The sequence below is a fragment of the Myotis nattereri genome (assembly GCF_964212035.1).
Source record: "Myotis nattereri genome assembly, chromosome: 17".
Taxonomy (NCBI): Eukaryota; Metazoa; Chordata; class Mammalia; order Chiroptera; family Vespertilionidae; genus Myotis; species Myotis nattereri.
The window spans coordinates 27721993-27746260 of record NC_138092.1 but is presented as its reverse complement, the minus strand read 5'-3'; the positions used below and the strand labels follow the sequence as shown (position 1 = coordinate 27746260).

At 36.8% G+C, this 24268-nt stretch overlaps 1 protein-coding gene across 3 annotated transcripts in view; it reads left to right on the top strand.

The window, feature by feature from the left end:
- ATP6V1H (ATPase H+ transporting V1 subunit H) overlaps positions 1-24268 on the top strand; it is a 93612-nt gene that overhangs the window by 39708 nt on the left and 29636 nt on the right. For all 3 annotated transcript variants that reach the window (XM_081111321.1, XM_081111322.1, XM_081111323.1), the window contains 4 exons: positions 7367-7464; positions 11852-12044; positions 17471-17649; positions 21392-21517. In XM_081111321.1, coding sequence (XP_080967447.1) covers positions 7367-7464; positions 11852-12044; positions 17471-17649; positions 21392-21517 — 596 coding nt within the window. The remainder of the gene's footprint in view (positions 1-7366; positions 7465-11851; positions 12045-17470; positions 17650-21391; positions 21518-24268) is intronic.

The following is a 24268-nucleotide window of genomic DNA, read 5'->3' as shown; positions in this document are numbered from 1 at the left end:
CAATTATTGGAAAAACAAAACTGATTAATTGAATTGACTGTGCATTAGTCAAAGTGATTTATCTAGTAGACTCAATCATGTACATGGAATTGGCATGAGGGGTAATTGTGAGAAAGGAAAAGTTGGCCTTTGATTTCCCACTTTCTTCCCTTTAGTACCTTTCAAACCTGAACATGCTCTTTATCTTTTACTTAAGGTTCTTATTGTTTTAAATGGCTATCAACTTTAGTAAGTTCAGGGTAGTGTGTTAGCCTTCCTTTGATATTTATATTTTAATAGGGAAATCTGAATTGGTAGCCAATACTTACTGAGCTTTTACTGACATTGTTTTAGTTATTTTACATTTACATCTTCTTGAATATTTTACACTCCTTGTTTGATATAGGTTTTAATATTAGCCATGTTTTATGGATATAAATAGTGAGGCTGTGCAGAAAGGCATACCAGCTTGCCCAAGATCATTCAGCTAATGAGTGGCAAAAACCTCAAAGAAACGAATTGCTTACTGAGAGAATTACTTTTGAGGCGACTGAACTGGAGTTGGATCTTTAGGCATTCCCGTCTCATAGCCTGAATAGATTTGTGAAAACATCCACATTACCTCTTAAAATCCCTTTAGTTTTCAGAGAGCATAGACAAGCAGTTCGGTAAACTGCATTACATGTTATCGCCACTTGATGTCAGTATAGAACAAATTAAAAAAGGTTTACATTGCAAAATGAGAAAGAAATATGACCTAACAGTCTTAACTTTTAAAATTGTCCTGGAAACATCATAAGTTATGAGTGGATTATTACAAACATTTTTATTACATAAGTGGAATTTCCTTAAGAGGAATACTATGATCTCTTAGAAATTTGGAGGCTTTAGAAAGAATCTGGGAATTTTTTATTTGTTTGTTTTGTCTGATCTTGAATTTCATGTAAGTGGAATCACATGCAGTATGAAGTCTTATGTGTTTGAGTTCTCTTGCCCAGGATTGTGTCAATGAGATTCATTCATGTTGCATTTAGTAGCAATTCATTCTTTTTATTGGTATGTAGTAATCTGTTAAATGAACGAATATACTGTTTATTCGTAAAATATACTATTTTATTGCTATATAAATATCCATTATCTATTGATGGATATTTGGGTTACTTCTAGTTTTTGACTATTCTGAATAATTTTGCTATGGATATTTTTGTGCATATATATATATAAATATATATATATAAATATATATGTATGTATTTGTAGATAGTCTGGAGCACTTAGTTCTAGAATGGAATTGCTGGGTTATTTGTAAGTTTTGTAGATATTGCCAATCAGTTTACGAAACCAATTTCCTTATCCATGAACAAAGTATGAGCATTCCAGTTGTTCCATTTCTTACTGACACTTGATATTGTCCTATTATTTTTTAAGGTGAATGATAGAAGCAAAGATCACACAAACATGTGTGCACACTCACTTTTTAGTTTCACAAGAAGAGATTCCTTTAGTAGTCGTGAAACATTAAATATGTTAGGGACTGTTAATTAGCAGTCCTCCATTTCATGTAAAACTGGCTTTTGGAATTTATTTGAGTAAATTAAGTGTTTTAAAAGTTCAATTTTGAGCTTCACTGATACCACTATACTGTGCATATTCATTCTCTGTGGGACAGATGTCTTTTACTGCAGTGTAGACTTATTTCTTCAAGTGCCCACAATTCCAAAATTTAGGTGAATATTATCTTTACTCTTTCTTATTTAGTTTGTACTTAAATCCCAGCATTATGGAGATGAGCATTGAAACATTTTTGTAACGTTAGTTTTCCTTTGGTACAAAGTCACTGAAGTTTTTATGTTTATCTTTTGTTGCCTGCCAACTTTGTAATTCCTTAATTCTTGAATTCCCTTGTAATTCTGTAGAATACGGTTCTCTGAGACCATATTCACCAGGAAGGTGAATTCTGTCAGTTGCTATTTTCCCTATGAAGTGGTTATTCCACTGTAATATAAGAGAGTTTGCATTTCCAGCAACACTGGAAAGTTTACCCAAATGATATTTTCTTAAATGTACTGAGAAATAGAAATAGTTTTTTTCTACCATTGGAGTTTGCTGAAAAGGGTGCATGTGGTGGCCAGTTCTCAAACCCGGGATGTCTGGCGCCACCCGGAGAGCTCCTGCTCAAGCATGAAGAGAGTGGACTCCTATTGCCCATGCAAGATTAGCTCACTATTTTAATTTCAGCCAATTACATCACCTTTTAAGCCTGGGGTTCCTCATCTAAAAAAAGGGGGGTATCATAATATTTCCCTTTTGTTCTTTATTAAAAATTTTAGTTTTTAATTTGTTTGAAAGTATGCTGAAAAATATCATATACATGTTAATTGTTTTTATAAAAACAAATTCTTTTTTTCTTGTTTAGACAGTGTTTTGGTTATTGAGGGTTATAAGATTCAATTTGATTATTAAAAAAAACAGAAAAATTTTACATCAAAGAAAAACTATGGTTGAATGACATTTAAGCAAGTAGTAGTCGGGAAACAAGGCAAATAGTTATCTAATACATTTTTATGTGTGTACAGGTAGTTTTTCCCCCCCACCCGATAAGTGAATTACTTTAGCAATTTAAATGGACACTATTATCTGGCTGAATGAACTCTTTTACCATAAATATATTCTAGTAAAATAGGATGGCATAAGGTGTAGCCAAAATTGATTACATAAGAATTTATGTAAATTCTTAAATTTAGATGACTTAAATTAAAAAAACTAAACAATTATATAAGATTTATAATTACAAAACAGATTTATTTGGGGCTTCAAAAAGAAAGAGGATAATAGTACTATGTTGTATATATTGCTGCAGTATTGATTATCAGTATAAATTTTTTTGTCAAACTTGTAATTATCAAACTGTATCTATTAGAGCCCCATTCCTTTGGTATTAGCATAAGATATGAACTTTGTTTTATTTCTTTTTGTTCATTCATTCAAGAGATATTTATTGAGTGCTTGCTATGTACAGTGACTTTGTGTTTGGAAGGTGCAATATTTCATCACCACAAATACTACCTCATCAGTTTGGTGGTTCTTTTAAAAAATATATATTTTTTTAATTGATTTCAGAGAGGAAAAGAGAGGGGGAGAGAGAGAGAAACATCAATGATGAGAGAGAACCATTGATTGGCTGCCTCCTGCACGATCCTCATTTGGGATGAAGCCTGCAGCCCGGGGCATATGCCCAACTGGGATCGAACATTGGCCTCTGGGTTTATGGGTCATTGCTCAACCACTAAGCCACATAGGCTGGGCAGTTTGGTGGTTCTTGATATTGTCCTGTAAGTTAGACTGTTTTTCTACTTCTCAGTTCTTGTTTGGTTTGTCTGTGTTTGAAGTCCTATGAGATTTCAGGGTTTCCTATTAATATTTATAGCTCTTTCATAGAGTACTTTTCAAATTAATGTCTGTGAATAGCATAGGAAATTCCAGCAAAAAGAAAATTAATACAGCAAGAAAAGATTAAATTAGCGTCTGAACAGTATTGTATTGAACAATATGGAGGACAGTAGTACATTTATATGTAATTACCATGGAAATCAGATTAAGAGAAATGATAATATGGAATTTGGGGGTTTCTATGTTTTGTCTTTTTAAAAAAAATTATCTTGCTAGGCAGAAAACAAAAATGACTTCACTTGGAGAAAATATACAGGGTTGGGAAAAGTAGGTTTACAGTTGTTCATATGGAAAATAATACAATCTCTATATATAAAAGCCTAAGTGACCATTTGACTGGTAGCTATGACACACAATGACCACCAGGGGGCAGACGCACAATGCACAGGCATGGAAACAGGGAACAGACTGATGAATCTCAGAGGGAAGGGGGGACAGGGGAGGGTGGTAAGAGATTAACTAAAGATCTTATATGCATACTAGAGGCCTGGTCCACAGATCCATGCACTGGTGGGTCTGAAACCGGCTCTCCGACATCCCCCGAGGGCTCCCGGATTGTGAGAGGGTGCAGGCCAGGCCGAGGGACCCCACCGGTGTATGAATCTGTGCACCAGGCCTCTAGTAATTAATAATGCAAGAATAAAATAAACGTTGTGTTTTGTGTACTCACAACTGTAAATCTACTTTTGCCCCTCCCGTATTTTAAAATGTTAGGTTCTCCTTTTTTTCCTTCTAAAGCCAAATGGCAAAATAGAGAAAAATAAGATCAAGTACAATAAATATTTAATTATTTACTTAGCAAACAAGCATTTTTAAAGTGCTGTTATTTACCAGGGACTGTGCTAACATGCTGAGATTAAAAAAGACTCCTCTTTTGCTCTCTGGTGTAATGGGGATCACACACACACACACACACACACACACACCAAGGGCAAGAATAGAGATTTATATGTGACATCATGAAAGGAATTAATTCCACCTGGAGAAATCAGAATACAATAGTAGATGCAGCAGCAAACAATTGTTGAATATCATATGATATTAACTCATACATTAACAAATGAAAATATCCCTACACCCCAGGAGATTTGCCCCTGTTTTCCCCATTTTATAGGTAGGAAGCTCATACATACCTTGTAAGTGGGTGAGTGTGATAGGCTGGTTCCAGAGCCTCTGTTCTTCAGCATTGTGACACTGCAACTTTCTTTCATGGTGGAGGAGTGAAAACATTTGATTTAGGACTTGCAGCAGCAGGTGAGTCAATTCAAGTGGAGAGGAGAATGGGGAAAGAGCTTTCCAGTAAGTAGTTGTAGATAGAAATCTGGTTCTCAGGTTTAGGTCAATGGTGATCCTAACATTTACCATGTTAAGTAGGGTGATAAGATATAAGACAGGTAAAGATTAGGTGATAATTCTTTCAAGAAATCTTCATGTATTGGGAAGAAAAAGATGCAGAGATTGGTACAAGATTTAAGGAGAGTATAAAAATGGGTAAGAATTGAGTATATTTAGAAGCTGAGGAAAGGAAACCAATCAAACAGAGGGAGTGAAGATTCAGGAGAGGGGTCTGAATGATGGATCATTCATTATGTGGGAGGAATGGGATACAGACCTTGCTGGGGCAGTGGTTCTTGGACAGGAAGATGTCTACCTTCTCCTAGGTGAGAGAGAAGTAACAATGGGTATAATGAAGTTCAGTTTGGAGAATGAGATGTTGATAGCTGAGTGAATCTCTTACTAATGGTCCCTATTTTTTCTCTTACTGCTGAGAGTGAGGGCAGAGACTAGGACAGGAGGATAGTGGTGGATAAGTGGCAGTGACTCTGGGGAATGGCAGAACAGACTAGAATTGCTTGATGGTTTTGCATGATTATACAATTTTCTGCAGCAGTATCATATTACCGTTGTATAGTATTAGAGATGGTGACTGGTTGGATTGATTGAAGGCTGATTACTTTCTTTAAAAATATTGAATAGTTTATACATGAGATTACTGGGACAATATAAGTGAAAGACAAAGAAGTGATACAATTTACTTAGTTTAATTGAAGGCAATAATTCATTCATTTACCAGTGTTGTCATCACTATATCCTTTGAAAGTAATTTCTAGAATGGTATTTGGATTACTTCATAATGTATAATAGGAGAGAGCATAGTTTTAGAACCAGTGTCTTTTATATGTTCATTTATAATATGAATCCTGAAGCGATACATAACAACGAAGAGCCCGTATTTGAAATGTGTCATGTATTTCAAAAAGTATGGTAAATGGACACAGAAAAGAAAGACATACAATGAACCAAGAAGTTTTTGTGTTGAGAGGAATTGTTGCTAAATGGAAGAGGAGAGAATACCTTAAGTTGCCTTTTAATTGAGGATATGCAGAAACCTTGCTAAGTCTGTTTCTCTAAATAAGAAAGGTGGAATTCCTCTTTCACAGAGGATTACTACCTGCTTACTTAATTGGAAGATAAACATTTTTTTTTTTCCATTAGGGACTATTGTTTTAGAACTGAAAATGCACTATTATTTTGGTCATTGATTTCTGCTAATGCCTTGGGTTTTCAGACAAATTATATTACTGGGTATATTGTACTTTTGGGCAACTATGTTTACTACTTGCTAGGTAAAAATTTAAGATAACCTTTTCTGATAACTTTTGATTAATCTGCCAAATATACTTTTATCATTATGTTTTTGTATTTGAGTGCCTGGAATTTCTTTGAAGTGTTGGGTTTTAACAAACGTTTAAGTTAAAACACTGTGAACTAGTGTAATAGTGAATTTATAGAACATCCATGAGTTTCTCCTTCCTTTTCTTCTTTTTAAAAATTATTTATTAGCATGTTCTTTAAAGCTAGAATCTGAAATGATCTCTTGTCTCTTCATTTCTTATAGATGTAAGGCTCATGGTAAATATGTAGGGTAGAGCCCAAGCCAGATGTCACTACTAGCTTTGCTAAAATGGAGGAGCCTATATATTCCTGGGGATATTATACCTGTTCATTTGTAGTTTCAGATTTAACCACAATTTCTCTAAGACATTGCTTTTGAACTAACAGCTTTTAAAAATTATAGAGTCTTTTTCAAGTGTTTAATTAGTCTTTTTATATGCTGTATAGTTTTTTTTTAAGGTTCTTGTTTATTGAGTTTCTATGAAATGTCTAGCTGTATGCTAAATGAATTACTTTATTAGTTCTAACAATACTTTCTCAGTTGCTTGGAGTAGGCATCCTCTTTAAGGATGAAGAAACCGAGTATTGAAAAGGTTCAGTAGCCCTAGCTGGTTTGGCTCAGTGGATAGGGCGTCGGCCTGTGGACCAAAGGGTCCCAGGTTCAATTCCAGTCAAGGGCACGTACCTCGGTTGCAGGCTCCTCCTTAGGAGGCAACCTATTGATGTGTTTCTCTCTGTCTTTTCCCCTCTCTCTTCCACTCTCAAAATCAATGGAAAAATATCCTCGGGTGAGAATTAAAAAAAAAAAAGTTCAGTAACTTGACAAAGATCATTCAAATATGGGCCTGTCTCAAAGTATACACTTTTATCTTTTTAATTTTATTGTTTTTTGGTCTTTCTCTAATTATGAAGAGTAGTATTCTCCATATAGTGCCTCTATTCTTGGGAAATGAAACATTGCAAAGTAATTATCAAACCATATCAAAGATATAATTACTATATTCCTCCATTTCTCTAACTATGTATGTTAAGTCGTCTTGACCTGTGTAGATTTAATTTGGCAGAGAAGATCAGCTTTATTTCTAAAAGGCAGAGAGAAATGCAAAAATGTGGATTGACTTAAGAAAAAATATTAGGGGATTTTGAATGTTCTAATGGTAAGAAACTCTGGTAAAAACAAAATCCAGACTTTTTGTATGTGCATGGTCTCATGACTTTCAGTGCTTTTTAATCTTAAAACCTTGTACTTCTCCTTGCGCAGAGCTCTCAGTATGTGCAGTGTGTTGCCGGGTGTCTGCAGCTGATGCTTCGGGTCAATGAGTACCGCTTTGCCTGGGTAGAAGCAGATGGGGTAAACTGGTGAGTGCTCTTTTACTTTTAATGTAGAATAACGTTTAAAAGCATCTATCCTTGACATTTGCAAAGAAATTAATAGTATTAATCATCCAAAAGAAGTATTTAACTTTTTTTTATGTCTGTTTAACAGTGAATTATGCTAACCTTCAGAGAAATCAATAACTAATAACTACCAGATGGATTGTTTCGCCTTTCCCTTGCTTGGTCTGTGCTATTATAAGAGGTTAAGGACTCCTAAAAACCTTTTCTTGATAGAACAAATTCCAGGTACTCAGAATAGAAAAGCAGTCATAAAGGTATCTTGTGGTAAATGCAGGCAAAAATCACTAATAAAAGGTCTTATGCAGAAAAGAGTGAATATAAGCCATTCTTTGTAATGCTATATAATTAGTCCATTTTTTGTGGGGTCCTCATTTGCAGGTCCAGAAACTTTTAGGAACTTTCTCAGGTTTAACAAATGTATTTTTACAAAGAACCCCTCAACCCCCCCCCCCCAAAAAAAAACAAATGAAATCCTTTTACTACCAGAATGCCAATTTATTTATTCATAGTGAGACAACTCACTGTTCTTAAACCAAATACTCTTGTAAGTTAGTGAAGACATTGTTTCTGTCACACGTTGGAAAAACCTATATAGGAAGCTAGTTTATCAACAGAAGGTTGCTTAGTGAACAAGGCTTCAGAGTAAGAAAAGTTGACTGAACAATCCTGGTGCTGTGTCAGCCTATAGTAAACAGGTTGTTAGTGAAAACATTTTAGGCACAGTGAGCCACCCTTATCATTTAGGAGAAGTTTTGTGTCATGTAGGGAACTGTTTACCATCAAGTTCCCAGAAGCCAGCCAAGGGCCAGCTAGTTTTGTAGGCAGACCTTTTTAAGGATAACAGTCACAGGACGATGATGTTAATAAAGGTAGATAAAAATGATGATGTTTTCAGTCTGTTTATCTTTTTAAAAAAATGATGCAATATTTTGCCAATACATTAGAATGGATAATTTTTATCTCACTATTGATATTATTTTCCGAGGCGATTTCATTCTTCAGGTTTCTTATAATTTTAGCTGTTAATTGTTTTTAGCAGTAGTTTGGAATAATAAATGAATATTTATCAAATATTGTCTAGGTTGATGAAATAGAGTAAATCTTCAAATTATAGACAACATAAAAGCACTAATCTCCCATACTGTGTCTTAGGTTTCAAAGACCTGTGTGGTAATAGCAAAATAAATTGAATTTAATTCTATTAAACAAAAAGTAGATATTATTTTTTCCCCCCTTTGGAAGACTGGTAAGAGAGAATAAAAGGCACAAAACGACAGTTCCCTCCCTCATCCCCCTCCCCCACAACATAAGCATTTTTTATTGTTGGTCATTTATGTTAAGACTTCCTTTTTATTTATTTATATTAAAATTTTTTAATGTTGACATTATTGCAGGTGTCTTGCCTTTTGCCCCCCTTTGCCCACCTCCACCCACTTCAAGGTATCTTTCTGTTGTTGTTGCATTGCTAAATGGGATTGATTTTTGAATTTCTCTTTCTGAGACTTCATTATTGGTGTATAAAAATGCCATTGATTTCGAGATATTGTATCCTGCAACTTTGCTGAATTCATTGATTATATCCAGTAGTTTTTTGGTAGAGTCTTTAGGGTTTTCTATGTACAATATTACGTCATCTGGATATAATGGCAGCTTTACTTCCTCCTTTCCAATTTGGGTCGGCTTCTTTTAGCTTAGAGCTAGGGGTAGATTTGTGGTTGGGCCGAGGCTCCCTGAGGTCAGTCTCCACCTGTCAGCTCCTCTGCTTCCCCCTTAAGGTTGCCTGGCCTTCCTCCTGAGCCTTCCGAAGAGAGTCTATAGGATGGATCCAGGCTAGTCTAGCTCAGGCTAGTTGGTGCCCTGCTTAGAGATTACGCAGTCAGACACTCCATGAGGGTAAATAAACTACTCTGTGCTTCAAAGCCAGACTCCTCATTTTCTGCCAGAGACTCCAACTCGAATCCCCCCGAAGGGGGCTGGCTGCAGGTTTGGGTTGAGTACAGCCTGCAGTCTCCTCTGCAGGAGCAGGTTCAGCCAGCTTTGGGTGGGTTCCACACTCCACAGTGTGGGCCAAACTCCCAGACCTGCACCCCTCCCCCTTGCTGCTAACCCAGCAGTCAGAGTCCTGAGCCAACTGCTCAGGCTGGGCTGCTAACAATAGGAGCTCTCATTCACTGGGAAGGTGCGGTACCAGCCTCCCAGGAAGACAGAGTTGCTCTGGTTCCCTCTGTCTGATGCCACGTATTTGTTAAATTACTATGTATAGGTTTCTTTGGGCCTTTGTGTCCTTTGCATCTCCTTAGTATGCCCTTCATGCTCCACTGTATTCAGTCAGGGCTCTTGCTCCTAAAGAACCCCTTCCTTATTTTGGTGAACAAGAGCTTTATGTTGCTTCATTAGGGTATTTCTTGTGGTTAATGTTTGGATATAGAAGACTTCTCTTTTCAACAGAATTATATATGTTGTAGACAATTTTAAACTCTCTTCAACTTCTTTGCGGTGCTCATCTTTGTTGACCATGCCTCCTTTAAAACCTTTCTGTCTTGCTTTCAGCAGCAGTGTATTGTTGGCCCTGAGCTCTCCTTAACCCCTCTGTTCATTTAAAAATTTTTATTTTAATAGAGGTAATTCAATATGAAGAAGTGTTAACTAGGTATACATTTGTTAAATAGGTTTCTGAAAACAAGCACATAAAAGGACTCTCAAGAGTCAGAAAGGTAGCAAGTGCAGATACGCCTAAAGCTGGGGAACAAAGGTAAGAGGTTGTAATAACTGAATTTACATGTTTCAAGGAGGGGCAAATGAAGCTCCCATTTGACCATAGAGGGGGATGTACTACTCATCTGAGGCTTGTTCCCCTGCGCTCAAAGCAGAGGACTCATAGGTCGGGGATTCAGACAGTTGTTGCTGATGTCTCTGAGGGTGCGCAGTGAGGCTTGTTCTGCCTGAGCTGTTGCTAAATGAATTCAGCTGCTGCCATGGGAAAGAACAGTTGCTACCAGGGTGAAGAAATGCTGCTGAGTAATATTCACAAGAATAGGAAGCCAACAGGAGACACTCCCTTCTTCCTCCATCCTGTAGTCAGCCTCTAGCACCTTCTACTGGCAGAACCAGCTGGTAAAGAAGAAATGTGGCTTAAAGTCTCAGCCACAGTATCACAAAGTGTAGAAGGCTTACCTTAATAACTGGGAGAATCAGAGAGAAAAGGAAACCAGATATTAGGGTGTTAATAGAATAAAATTGCATGATTTTACAGCTGTTGAAATACTGATATTAATATTAAATAAATGCAAGTCTTAAATAACCAAAATAGAAAAGACGCAAGGGAGGAATCATGCATGAGAAAATGAAAGGCAATTCAGCAATTTATAACTGCTTACAAATCACAGAAATAGAGAAATGGTGCAAATATGAACCTTCTAGTAAGTTAGTAGTAATAGATTATAAAATTAGATTTATAATTTATTTATATTAATAGACTTATTTTTTAGAGCAGTTTTAGATTGACAGAAAAATGGAAAGTGCAGAGTTCCTATATATACCTGTCCTTCCATAGTTTTCCCTATTTTAACATCTTGTGTTAGCTTGCTACATTTGTTTTAATTGGTGAACCAATAATGACCTATTCTTATTAACCATGGTCAGTAGTTTATATTAGAACTCATTCTTTGTGTTGTACATTCTGGTTATTCTTTATTGGCCTAATTTGATGGTTTCTGTTCCTCCTTGTGAGAATGAGGCATTCCCCATGGAAATTACCTTAGTGGTCTTTCTTTTTGTAACCTCTTTCATTTCCATTTAGCTTTGCAAATTTTCATGTCATTAAAATAGGAGGTTGAACTAGAAGCTTCTGAAGTTCTAACCCCCCAATTCAGTGACTGGCTGTGTCAAATTTAGACTCATAGTGGGGTTTTTGCCAAGCTAATTCCTTCTTTTCTTTCTGCGTTTCCTAAATATTTTTAAAGCTATACATGATCCTCTTGGTCATCCAGACTCAAATCTTGATATAACATCTGACTTCACCAAGATGTACATCCATTGTGTCACCAATCCTGTTGATTTTAGCTTTTTTAATGTCTGTCAGATTCTTTTTACCCTTTGTGATGTTGTATTACAAGTTGATGTTTCCTTTCTCATTGCTTCCCTGCAGTCCTGTAACTTTTGGAGAGACTTAACTGAAGCTGTGCTGCAAATGATCCTCTCTGAGTAGGAATCAAGCTTGCTTGTTATTGCTCGCAAAAAAGATACTGAGGACATACTTTTGTTCCATTAGTACAAAAAGAATAGTCAATTATTTCTTCTTTCTTGTTACACTGTCATATTAAGTGTTTTAATGTGTGTTCCTTTTCAGCATAATGGGAGTTTTGAGCAACAAATGTGGCTTTCAACTCCAGTATCAAATGATTTTTTCAATATGGCTCCTGGCGTTCAGTCCTCAAATGTGTGAGCACCTGCGGCGCTATAATATCATTCCTGTTCTATCCGATATCCTGCAAGAATCTGTCAAAGAGAAAGTGACAAGAATCATCCTTGCAGCATTCCGTGTAAGTGTTTTGTGGCATTTTTTTATGGTGTGTTTGTATGTGTGGCATTTTCACTGTGGAGTATGTTCCAGGGCTTTTAGCAGGTTGGAAAAACTTACTTGTTCTTCATGTAGTCATGAAACTATGGTATCTTGGTGGACATAGAATAAACCCCCCCCCACTAATTTGTATTTATGCCATGGGGGAATGGGACAGGTGGGAGGAAACCATTTAAATGGATGAAATGTATGAGTTATATAATGCTTGTAAGAAAATGTAATAGCATTGAATTTAGATAGAGGAAGTCCCTTTTTAAAAATATATAACACATAAATACAGACAACAGTATAGTGATTGCCTAACCAGAGAGAAGGGGGTGTGGGAGGTGGAAAAGGGTAAAGGGGGAATGAAGGGGAGCAGAAAGAGACTTTACTTTGGGCAATGGATGCATGATGCAGTGTGCAGATGTTTTGTTGAGTTGTACACTCAATATCACCCCAATAAACTCAATAAAAAAAGGAAGTCTTTGTTGTTGTTGCAGTTTTCTAAGAGACTGACTGAGGCTTTTCTCTTACAGAACCCTTACTGTGGTATGGAATTGTATTTCAGATTTTGGATCTGCTGACTAGCAGTAGTTCTGAGGCAACTATAAAATATGTGGTAGACATGCAAATCCAAGCTATTGCTTCAGAATCTGTTTTTAACTAATATCACTAATATCTTCCTAATTTTTCTAAGCATGTAGAAATAAATATATAAATAGGTGTGTAATTTTGTTTTGTATTTAAAAATAAAAATGTCATCTTATGATAAATACTATTCTATAACTTTACCCTTAACAATATCTAATGAGTATGTTTTCATTTTTATATGTGTAGATCTTCAGTTTTCTTTTTAATGGCTATATTCTGCTGTGTTGATGTAAAGCAGTTTATTTAACCAGTGTTCTGTTGATGGGCATGTAGGGTTTTTCTACATATGTTTGCCTGCTTTGATGAGCATTTCTGTTGGATATAATTCTAGAGATGGAATTTCTGAGCCAAAGAGTATACTTTTCTACAGTTTTGATAGATAATATTAAATCACCTTTCAAAAATGTGCAAATTTACATTTTTTTCAACTATGTATTGGGAATGCATGTTTTTCCATTCTTTTCCTTACATTTCATATAATCTTTCAGTTGTTACAAAAATTAGGTGAAAAAATGATATTATTGTTTTAAATTTGTATTCTGTTAATGAGTGAAGCTGAACATCTTTTAATATTTTTATCAGGCATTTATATTCCTCCTATAAATTGCTAATTCATAACATTTGTCACATTTTAATTTTTAAAATGTGATGTGTAATAACTTTTCTAGATGTTTGTAGTTAATAATAATAGTAATAACTAATGTTTATTGAGAGTTTATTCTGTGTCAGGCACTGTTTTAATTGCTTTAAATGTGTTACGCATTCAGTCTCCCCAAGAGCTCCATGCAATGGGCATGAGGCCACAAGAGGTCACATAATTTGCCAAATGAGCCAGAAAGCAGCAGAGCTGGAATTCAGACTCAGGCAGTCTGACTCATGCTCTTAGCCACTATGCTAACCTGTCTTTGATATTGAGAATAATAAATGTTACAATTTATTGAGTGATTTTTGTGCAGTGCCTAATTTAATCTTTATGATAATCCAATACGTGCTATTACTATTTTTTATTTTATGGATGAAGAAACCAAGACTTGGAGATTAATTCCTCAGTTACTAAGTGATAGAATTAGAATTTCAGTGAGATATGTCTGGCTCCAAAACCATCTTCTTAACCACTCTGGCATCTTCTTTTTTCTTTTCTTGGGGCATTTTCTCAAGAACCTCAAAAAAGGAGAAAAAACCATGAAAAGGAGAATTATGAGTCATGTGACAAGGAATTCCGTTTTCTTTGCTGAAAATACCAGCTGTGAAAGCATCGAACCCCATGTTTTTCCTAGTTGCCTAACAAGGGTTGAATGAGTGACTAAAGGCATTGAGGAGTGGAGTTCAGTGTAAATTTCATTGAAAGAGTGGAAAGTAAAATGAAAGTGTGAATGTCTAGATATGATAAATGCCAGTCATCTGTTGACCAAGTATTGTTCTATGTATTATATTTGTTTTTGACTATCCTTATTTATAAAATGTCATATTTTTTCATATAAAAAATTGTTCTGTGGCTTTTGAGAGGTTTATTCTTAAGAAATAGGTAAATGTGGTACCTCTCTACTCTTCTGCCGTAGTGTATTGGCTCTGCCCTTAGTTTCTTTACAAACTGTCTACATGAGGTAAATTTCAGTCTCGACCAGATAAAGCAGTAATCAATCCTTAAATCAGAGTAGGTTGTATTAATGAGACTCTGAAGTCTTTTAGTAGCTAAGGTGAACATATTTTTTCTTCTACTTGAATGTTGCATTATCCATATTCTCATTTATTTAATAAAGGTGAAATTCTAGAAATAGGATCTTCTGACAGTTTCCTTCTATTGCTAGAGCTCAGTTAAATTCCCAAACAAGTTTTGAATCCCATTTATATTCCAGCTCCATTATGCTAATTGTTAAGAAACGCAAATGCCCAAGATACAGTTTGACACATAAGGGCTTGTTGTTTAGTGAAGACAGAATATGTAAATATATAATGTCATGATCAGTAATGCAAGGCAGTGATCATAATATACAAGAATAAAGGTAACATGAGAGAGGTGGAGGGTAAGAATAAGGAGTTTTGCCCTTCTTAGCAACATTCAAATATACAATCTATAATAATAAAAGATTAATATGCTAATTAGACCAGACAGCCGAACATCCTTCTGGCCGACCTTCTGGACGAAGCTGTGAGGGCCGAGCCCCTTGCATGAATGTTGTGCATTGGGCCTCTAGTACAGTATAATTGACTATCGTTACCATGCTGTACATTACATCCACAGAACTTATTTATTTTATAATTGGAAGTTTGTACCTTTTGACCACCTTCACTCATTTCACTCACTTCTCACTTCCTTCTTCTTGCAATTATCAATCTGTTTTTTATACCTATGAGTTCATTTTTAAAAATTTTTTGTTTTGTTTTTAGGTTCCACATATAAGTGAGATCATACAGTATTTGTTTTTCTCTGCCTGACTTATTTCACTTAGAATAATGCCCTAAAGGTCCACCCATGTTTTTGCAAATGGCAAGATTTCTTGCATTTTTATGGCTGAGTGATTTTCTTTATACATTGATATTTAGATTGTTTTCATATCTTAGATTGTGAATAATACTGCAGTGAACATAGGGTGCATATTATCTTTTCAAGTTACTGTTTTTCTCTTCTTCAAGTAAATACTCAAGAGGTGGAATTGCTGTATCAACTGGTAGATCTAGTTTTAATTTTTTGAGGACCCCCTGTACTGTTTTCCATAGTGGCTGTAACCAGTTTACATTACCATTAACAGAGCATTGGTACTCCCTTTTCTCCAAATCTTCCCCAACACTCATTATCTCTTGTCTTTTTGATGATAGCCATTCTGACAGGTGTGAGGTGATACCACATTGTGCTTTAAAAAGAAAAATCTTTATTGATTTCAGAGAGGAAGGGAGAGGGAAAGAGAGAGAGAAATATCAATGATGAGAGAGAATCATTGATTGGCTGCCTCCTGCATGTCCCCTATTGGGGATCAAACCTGCAACCCAGGCAGGTGCCCTTAACCGGAATCGAACCAGGGACCCTTCAGTCCACAGGCTGGCGCTGTATCCTCCAAGCCAAACCAGTTAGGGCCCTCATTGTGCTTTTGATTTGCATTTCTCTGGTGCTTAATGGTGTCAAACACCTTTCAATGAGCCTTTTGGCCATCTGAATGCCTTCTTTGGAAAAATACCTATTCAGATCCTCTGCCCATTTTTTAATTGCCTTGTTTTTTTTGTTGGGTTGTATGAGTTCTTTATACATTCTGGGTATTAACCCACTTATCAGATATATGGTTTGCAGATATTTTCTCCCATTTTGTAGGATGCTTTTTCACTTTATTCTTTTGCTGTGTAGAAGCTTTTAGTTTGATGTAGTTCTATTTGCTGATTTTTGCTTTTGTTGCTGTGACTTTGGTATCCTAAACAAAAAATTGTTGTCAAGACTAGTGCCAGGAGTCTTTTCTGTGTTTTCTTCTAGGAGTTTGACAGTTTCATGTTTCCAATCAATTTTAAGTGAATTATTGTGAGCTGTGTAATATAGTGGTCTACTTTCATTTTTTTTTTACATGTGGTTATCCAGTTTTCCTAGTGCCATTCATTGAAGAACTATTCCCATGGAGTATCCTTGACTCCTTTGTCAAATATTAGTTGACTCTATATGTGGGGGCTTATTTCTAGGTGCTCTATTCTGTTCCATTACTCTATGAGACTGTTTTATGCCATTGCCATACAGTTTTGATTACTATAACTTTGTAGTTTAGTTTGAAATCTGGAAGCATGATGCCTTCAGCTTCCTTGTTCTTTCCCAAGATTGCTTTGGCTATTTGAGGTCTTTGTGGTTCCATATAAATTTTAGGATTGTTTTTTCAAATATATGTGAAAAATGCTGTTGTAATTTTGTTAGGGATTAGTCACACTAATTTCCATATGCTAAGCTAAATCTCTTTCTGTGTTTATTTGGCATAATTAATAGAAATATAACTTGCTTACAAAAATAAGTAAATTTCAAATTTTAGTACAGTTGATTTGGAATTAATTATTACAGGATTTTTTTTTTTTTTAAATGGAAGGCATTTACCAATTGGTGAAGGGTAGCTTTCTTGAGAGCTTGTTCTTTCTTGTCCCTAGGCCTGAACATGTTCTTTGCTTAAAAATATTGGTTGATTCACTGAACACTTGATCTTTATAAATATCTAGACTACTTTGCTGTTTTCATAAATACTTTTAAAAATAGAAAAATCATAGGAGAAAAACTAGGGACTTTGCCTGAATGTCAAAACTTTTCTGACAATTGTTCAAGCAAGAGAGTTCTTTATTGCTGTCCTTTCTGCACCTATCAGTTGATTGGAGGAGGGGTGGTGGTGACTGACTGGAAACTAGAGAAATACTTAAGAAACATTCTTTCTTAGTATCCTAAGTGATCTTGGTGGCCAGTGAATGGAGAGTTCGCTGTGGTTTGCTCAGGAGCAGGCTGTGAGAAAGGATTGTGGTGGATTTAATTGTAAATATGTTCAGTGCTTGACACTTATATGGGTCAGTCATTTAAAATGTTTAGTAAGCCAAGTAAGTAAGCAAGGAGTCAGAAGTACATTTCTGATATGGACAGATGCTTAGGAAAGAAGTAAGGATTTGCGATACAGTCATCCACTTAAAGGTGATGGTTAACCTGTCAATAGGAGGAGGAGGAGGAGAGAGGGTGTAAAAAGAATGTGCAGAGGTCTGAGAATATCATATAACAAATTATATAGCTTCTTATATCTTTGTCTAACCCAGAACTTTTTAGAAAAATCAGCCGAAAGAGAAACTCGCCAAGAATATGCGTTGGCTATGATCCAGTGCAAAGTTCTGAAACAGTTGGAGAACTTGGAACAGCAAAAGTATGATGATGAAGACATCAGCGAAGATATAAAATTTCTTTTGGAAAAACTTGGGGAAAGTGTTCAGGATCTTAGGTATGTTATTTTTAATTCTCACAGACTGGATATATTGGGTTTTGTTTTACGTGATTAGTATTTTAAGGAAATTTAAATTTGTTACTAAATATAAACTCAAAAGATTTCACTAAAATATTATGTCTTCTATTAAATATTTGGAGAATATGGAAAAACTGGCTCATCACCATGGTAGCAGTTGGTCAGAGCTCTTTGGGGAGAGTTCCATCATTTTCTTTTTAAAATTGGACTGACTGTACTACCACAGGTGGTTGGCACTATCATGGAAACCTTGAAGAATATCTCCCTGGTTTAGAATTTTTTGAAGCAGTGATGCTTGTTAATTTATGGAGGACTTTTGTCCACATATGGAAAGTATGTTTTTCCTGCTTTTTTGAAGTTCCTATTGGTTTATTTTTTTTATTTTAAACATTATGCAAATGATTTACATGAAGTAAACAAAAAGAAAATGCTTACAAGGTACAGAAGGGACTCCATGCCACTCCCACCATCTTCCCAGCCTATTCCCATGCCCCTTACCCCCGCACATGCGCACACACACCGAGACAGACACACACACGGGGTTTTACGTATCTTTCTAGACCAGTGATGGCGAACCTATGACACGTGTGTCAGAGGTGACACGCGAACTCATTTTTTTGGTTGATTTTTCTTTGTTAAATGGCATTTAAATATATAAAATAAATATCAAAAATATAAATCTTTGTTTTACTATGGTTGCAAATATCAAAAAATTTCTATATGTGATATGGCACCAGAGTTAAGTTAGGGTTTTTCAAAATGCTGACATGCCGAGCTCAAAAGGTTCACCATCACTGTTCTAGACCTTGTTTTTTTTGTTGTTGTATAATAATATCTTGTTGATCTTTCACATTAATCCAGGTGTTTGTTTTTTTAATTATTAATACATTTTTTAAAGAGTTACTCTTAAGAAATACGTCTTTTTCTGTAGTTGGACTGGGTTTGGGAGCCAGGCTGACTCTAGTTTGAATTGTTTGGCTACTTTTTCCACATGTAACCTTGAGCAGTATTCTTGACATTTTAACATCTCAGTTTTCCTTTTGGTAAATTAGCAATAATAATTCTAACCTTGTAGGATTGTTGTGACGTTTCAAGTGTTCAGCAGATGCCTTCAGTATAGTAATTTTTCCAGAAACCCATTTACCAGGTAATTCAATGCAGCCCATAATCCCAATGCCCAAATGCTTTTATAGAGATGGGAGAGGAGGTATCACCCACATCAGTGGTTTGTAATGGAGTTTTGTGGAGGGAGGCAAATGGTTTTTGTCTTTCTATAATTTCAAATATGAACAAGTTGATTGTAATAGCAATAGGCTAGCAATAGGCTTGCAGTTTTATAAATTCTATTATTATTTACAAAAGTTTATCATCAGTTCTTTATAAAAATCCTTTACGATCCTTTTAAAAAGTAAATGCTAGTGATAATTAGCTTTATAAATTATTTAATGTACATTGCTAATGATAAATATCTAGATTACTTTGCTCTTTTCATAAATACTCTTAAAAATAGAAAAATCATAGGAGAAAAACTAGGGACTTTGCCTGAATGTCAAAACTTTTCTGACAATTGTTCAAGCAAGAGAGTTCTTTATTGCTGTCCTTTCTGCACCTATCGGTTGATTGAAGGGGCTGGGGGGCGGGGGGAAGGTGACTGACTGGAAACTAGAGAAATACTTAAGAAACATTCTTTCTTAGTATCCTAAGTGATCTTGGTGGCCAGTGAATGGAGAGTTCGCTGTGGTGTGCTCAGGAGCAGGCTGTGAGAAAGGATTGTGGTGGATTTAATTGTAAATTTGTTCAGTGTTTGACACTTATATGGGTCAATCATTACTAATTATTATTTATTGATTTTTCATGTTGAATTTGGAAATTTTAAAACTTTCTATTTACATAAAGCTAATAGGATGATGGGTGCAGTTGAAAGATTTTTTTCTGTTTTTGCTCTTATAGGTTTAGGACATTATTGTTAACAATACTAGTTTACTTCTTATACTGACTGAGATTACATTTTTATTCAAACAGGGCACTCTAATCAATTTAGTAAATCCTGGTTATACTAAATCACCATTGGGTATTAAATGTCCACTTCTTTTAAAAGTTTTTACTTGAAAGTGCAGGCATGTCTCGTCACTGTGTTTGTCCGCTGGCTAATTGAATAATGAAGTATCTTGATACATAGTGAATGATGTTTACAAAGTGCATTGCAGTTTATAATATTTACAGAGACTTTTGTTTTTAATTCATCTAAAGTGGGTTAATTCAACCAAAGAATTACCTCTTCATTGTTGGTAATCACATTGTAGCATATCTATATACATAAAAGCCTAAAATGCAAAGTGTCCCCTCGGGAGTTCAACTGACCGGGAGTTCAACTGACTGGGAGTTCGATCGCTCGCTATGACGTACGCTGACCACCACGGGGTGGCGCAGAATGAAGGAAGGCCCTGGCTGGCAGCCGACAGCTGGGAAAGGGAGTCCCTGACTGGCAGCCGGCAGCTGGCAGCCGCTAGGGACCCTACCTGTGCATGAATTTGTGCACTGGGCCTCTAGTTGTACAGATACGTGTTTTCATTTTTGTAATGCAATATAGTAGTTTATGACATTTGTAGTATAATAATATCAGAATATGCTATTTTATATTAAAGTCACATACTTTTACATAAATTTGTATTAATGAATCTAGTGGTCTGGCAAATACAGTATGTATGTATATGTGTGCAAGGAAGGGAGAGAAAGAGAGAAACATCAATGTGAGAGAGAAACATTGGTTGCCTCCCATAGACACCCCAACTGGGGATCAAACACACAACCTAGGTATGTGCCCTGATCTGGAATCAAACTCACAACCTTTTGGTATATGGGATGACGTTCCAACTGAATGAGCCACCCACCCAGGCACAGATACAGTATTTTAAGTGGCAAGATAGAAACTCTGCTAGCTTATCAGATATTTTACTGATATACATTTATGTATACACTAGAGGCCTGTTGCACAGATTCATGGGCTGGTGGGGTCCCTCAGCCTGACCTGTGCCCTCTTGCAATCTGGGACCCCTAGGGGGATGTCGGACTGCCGGTTTCAGGTGGGGATCAGGCTGAAACTGGCAGTCTGACATCCCCCAAGGGATGTAGTACTGTGCGAAGTGGCAGGTGGCCAGGAAGGAGCCCAAGCTTGGACTGGGCGCCTCATCCCGGCCCAATGCACCTGCCGCTGCCACCACTTGGTAGCGCTGCCATGGAGGCAGGAGAGGCTTGTGTCGCCACAGCTGCGCTTGCCAGCCGTGAACCCAGCATCTGGTGCCTGTTGGTCAGCTGAGCAGCGCACTGACCACCAGGGGGCAGCTCCTGCATTGAGCATCTGCCCCCTGGTGGTCAGTGCATGTCATAGCGACTGGTCGACTGGTTGACTGGTCTTTCGGTCACTTAGGCTTTTATATATATAGAAGATATATTAGGGTAGGGATTCTGAAAGCAAGTACTCCTTTTAATATCTCATGATGAGCATTCAAATTTTATAGTACTGCACCTGAATACTCTGAATAAATTTCACATAATTTATGAAGCTTATTTAAGCTCTTTAAACTTTGTTTAGTGGAATTTTGTTAATTTACAAAGGATGGTCAGTCTTTGTAGTTAAATCATTAATGAAGATGTTATTGTGCTTAATTTGGAGGATTGCTGAGGTTTATATAAACTCTGAATTCTTTAAAAATTTTTATAGCTCATTTGATGAATACAGTTCAGAACTTAAATCTGGAAGATTGGAATGGAGTCCTGTGCACAAATCTGAAAAATTTTGGAGAGAAAATGCTGTAAGGTTAAATGAAAAGAATTATGAACTCCTGAAGTAAGTTTTAAATTCCAGTTTATATTCTAATACCTGTTCTACATCTTCACAGACATGTTTCTGTTAGACTAAATTTAGATATTCTATAGTTTTAATTTATATTTTCTTGATTATTAATGTGGTTGAATACCTTTCCATATGCTTATTGGGAGTTTGTATATCTTTTTCCAGGAGAAGTATCTGAAGTATTTTTTTTTCATTTTATAGGAGTATATGTATTCTGAACATGAGTTCTTTATATGTCTATTTATCACAACTATTTTTTCCTACTTTGTCTCATACTATTTCACTCTTTAGTTTTAATGTAGTTCAATTTATTAATATTTTTCTTAATGGCTAGTGATTTTTTTATGTCCTGTTTAAGATGTTTTTTTGCATACCCAAGGTCATGAAGATATATTTCTGTGTTATCTGATAGAAGCTTTGTTGTTTAACCTCTCATATTTAGATTTCCATTTCATATGGAATTGCTTTTTGAGTAAAGTATAAAGTAGGGGTCAAGATTCATTTTTTTCATTACAGGGATATCTGATTGAACCAGCACTTTTTATTGAAAGTAACATTTTCCCCACAGCTTGGAGGGTTCCTTTCTTGTAATAAGATGTGCAAGTGTTTGGCTTTTTTCTCTCCCCCCACTCTTTCTTTTTTATTGAGATACTGGGGATCCAGTGCATGAATTTGTGCACCTTGAAAGGAACTGTGGGCTGCGAGGCTGCGGTGGGCATAGGGTTGGGTCTTGGCCCATCCTCCACGCCCCCACCTGGCCCCTCCCGCCATGGCCCCTGCTCCCGCTGCTGCCGCTCCCACGCACAGATGGTGCCGGCCCTGCTTGCACCTGCTGACAGTGTGGAGCAATTGGGGCCAGTGCCAGCAGTGGGTGCAAGCTGGGCCAGTGCTGTCAGCTGGTACCAGGAGGGCTGCTGCCCTGATTGCCCCTCAGGAGCAGGGGGAGGTAGAGAAGCCCTCAGGGGCAGTCAGGGCTGGCAGCTGCTGCTGCACCCACTGACAGCACCTAGTGTTTAGGACTGGTGCTAGGCGCCAGCAGCAGGTGCGAGTGCTGGGCATGACTGCAGCGTGCAGGAGCAAAGAATTTTTAGTAACCACCAGAGTCTTGCCCTGATGACAGCGACCGGTGCCCTGCCTTGGTCTGGTGCCCCCAGTCAACTGCTCCACCATCCTGCCATGGCCGACACCCGCCATGTTCTGTGTGTGTCCCCTGGTGGTCAGCACACATCATAGCAACCAGTTCGGTTGTTCCGCTGTTTGGTCTATTTGCATATTAGGGTTTTATATATATAGACTAGAGGCCCAGTGCACAAAAATTTGTGCACTTCGGGGGGTCTCTCAGCCCGGCCTGTGCCCTCTCGCAGTCTGGGACCCCTCGAGAGATGTCCACCTCCTGGCTTAGGCCCGCTCCTTGGGAGATCAGGCCTAAGCTGGCAGTCAGACATCCCTCTGGTAGCCCGGCAGCCCTCGGGGTATGTCCACTTGCCAGCAGGGAGCAGGCCTAAGCTGCAGTCGGACATCCTTAGTGCTGCTGAGGAGGCAGGAGAGGCTCCCGCCACCACCGCTGTGCTGGCAGCCATCAGCCTGGCTTGTGGCTGAGCAGAGCTCCCCCTGTGGGAGTGCACTGACCACCAGGGGGCAGCTCCTGCATTGAGCATCTGCCCCCTGGTGGTCAGTGTGTGTGTTAGTGACCAGTCATTCCTAGTCATTCTGCTGTTAGGGTCAATTTGCATATTACCCTTTTATTATATAGGATATGTCACATACCACACAATTCACACAAAGTATAAAAATCAGTAGTTTTTAGTATATTCACAATGTACGTAATCATTAACACAATCAATTTTAGAACATTTTCATCACTTCAAAAGAAACCTCATATTTGTTAGCTATAACCTCTCTTTTAACCCATCCACTCAACCCTAAGCAGCCACTCATTTACTTTCTGTTTCTATGGTTGTGCATATTATGAGTATTTCTTTTGTTTACACTTTATTTTCTGTGAATTACTCCAAATAATATATTTTTACTTAAAGTGTGGCAAGCCAAAGTGAATGGATGGTAGATGTTGGAGGACTGATGGAGAATAGGTAGAGAGAAGGAGTGAATTATCCTTTCAGCATGCCACTTTGAGTTTTCAACAACAAAATGAGCTCAAATGGAAGGAGCTTTTTACAAAGTATTATTGAAGCACTACATGCATTTTTGTTATGACAAACTTAAAGAGCCTTTTGAAGTGCATGTTTTGTTTTCTAACATTAGGTTTTAATTTATATGGCTTTCTTAAATTACTTCCTTTATCTTTGTATGACCCTTTGTGATTTTTCTGAATAACCAGAAACAATGGCATGTGGCACTATAGTTTTATTCTATGCTAATGTGATGAGAAATTTGAAGTTGTTGCTTGTATTTAGTTTTCATTCCCTTAAAGTATCTGCATGGGGATGATTGACAGGAGGGTCATACTTATGCTGCCCTTCAAACTAGCTGATAAAATAGGTACAGATGGAATCTTTATTTTATTCTGCTATTAAAAAACACAGTACTTTATTTTATCTGTGGAGAACTGCGCTATGTCAGGCTCTAACCTATTTTTCAGGTAATTCCAAACTTAGCAAGTATGTGATATATAAGTTAATTTTTGCCTTTATCACTCTTGCGTATAATAGTTTTCAGAAAATACTTTCTAATCTTGTATGTTATAATTTTGAAATAAGTATGTAATTTGAATAAGGAAATATTCTG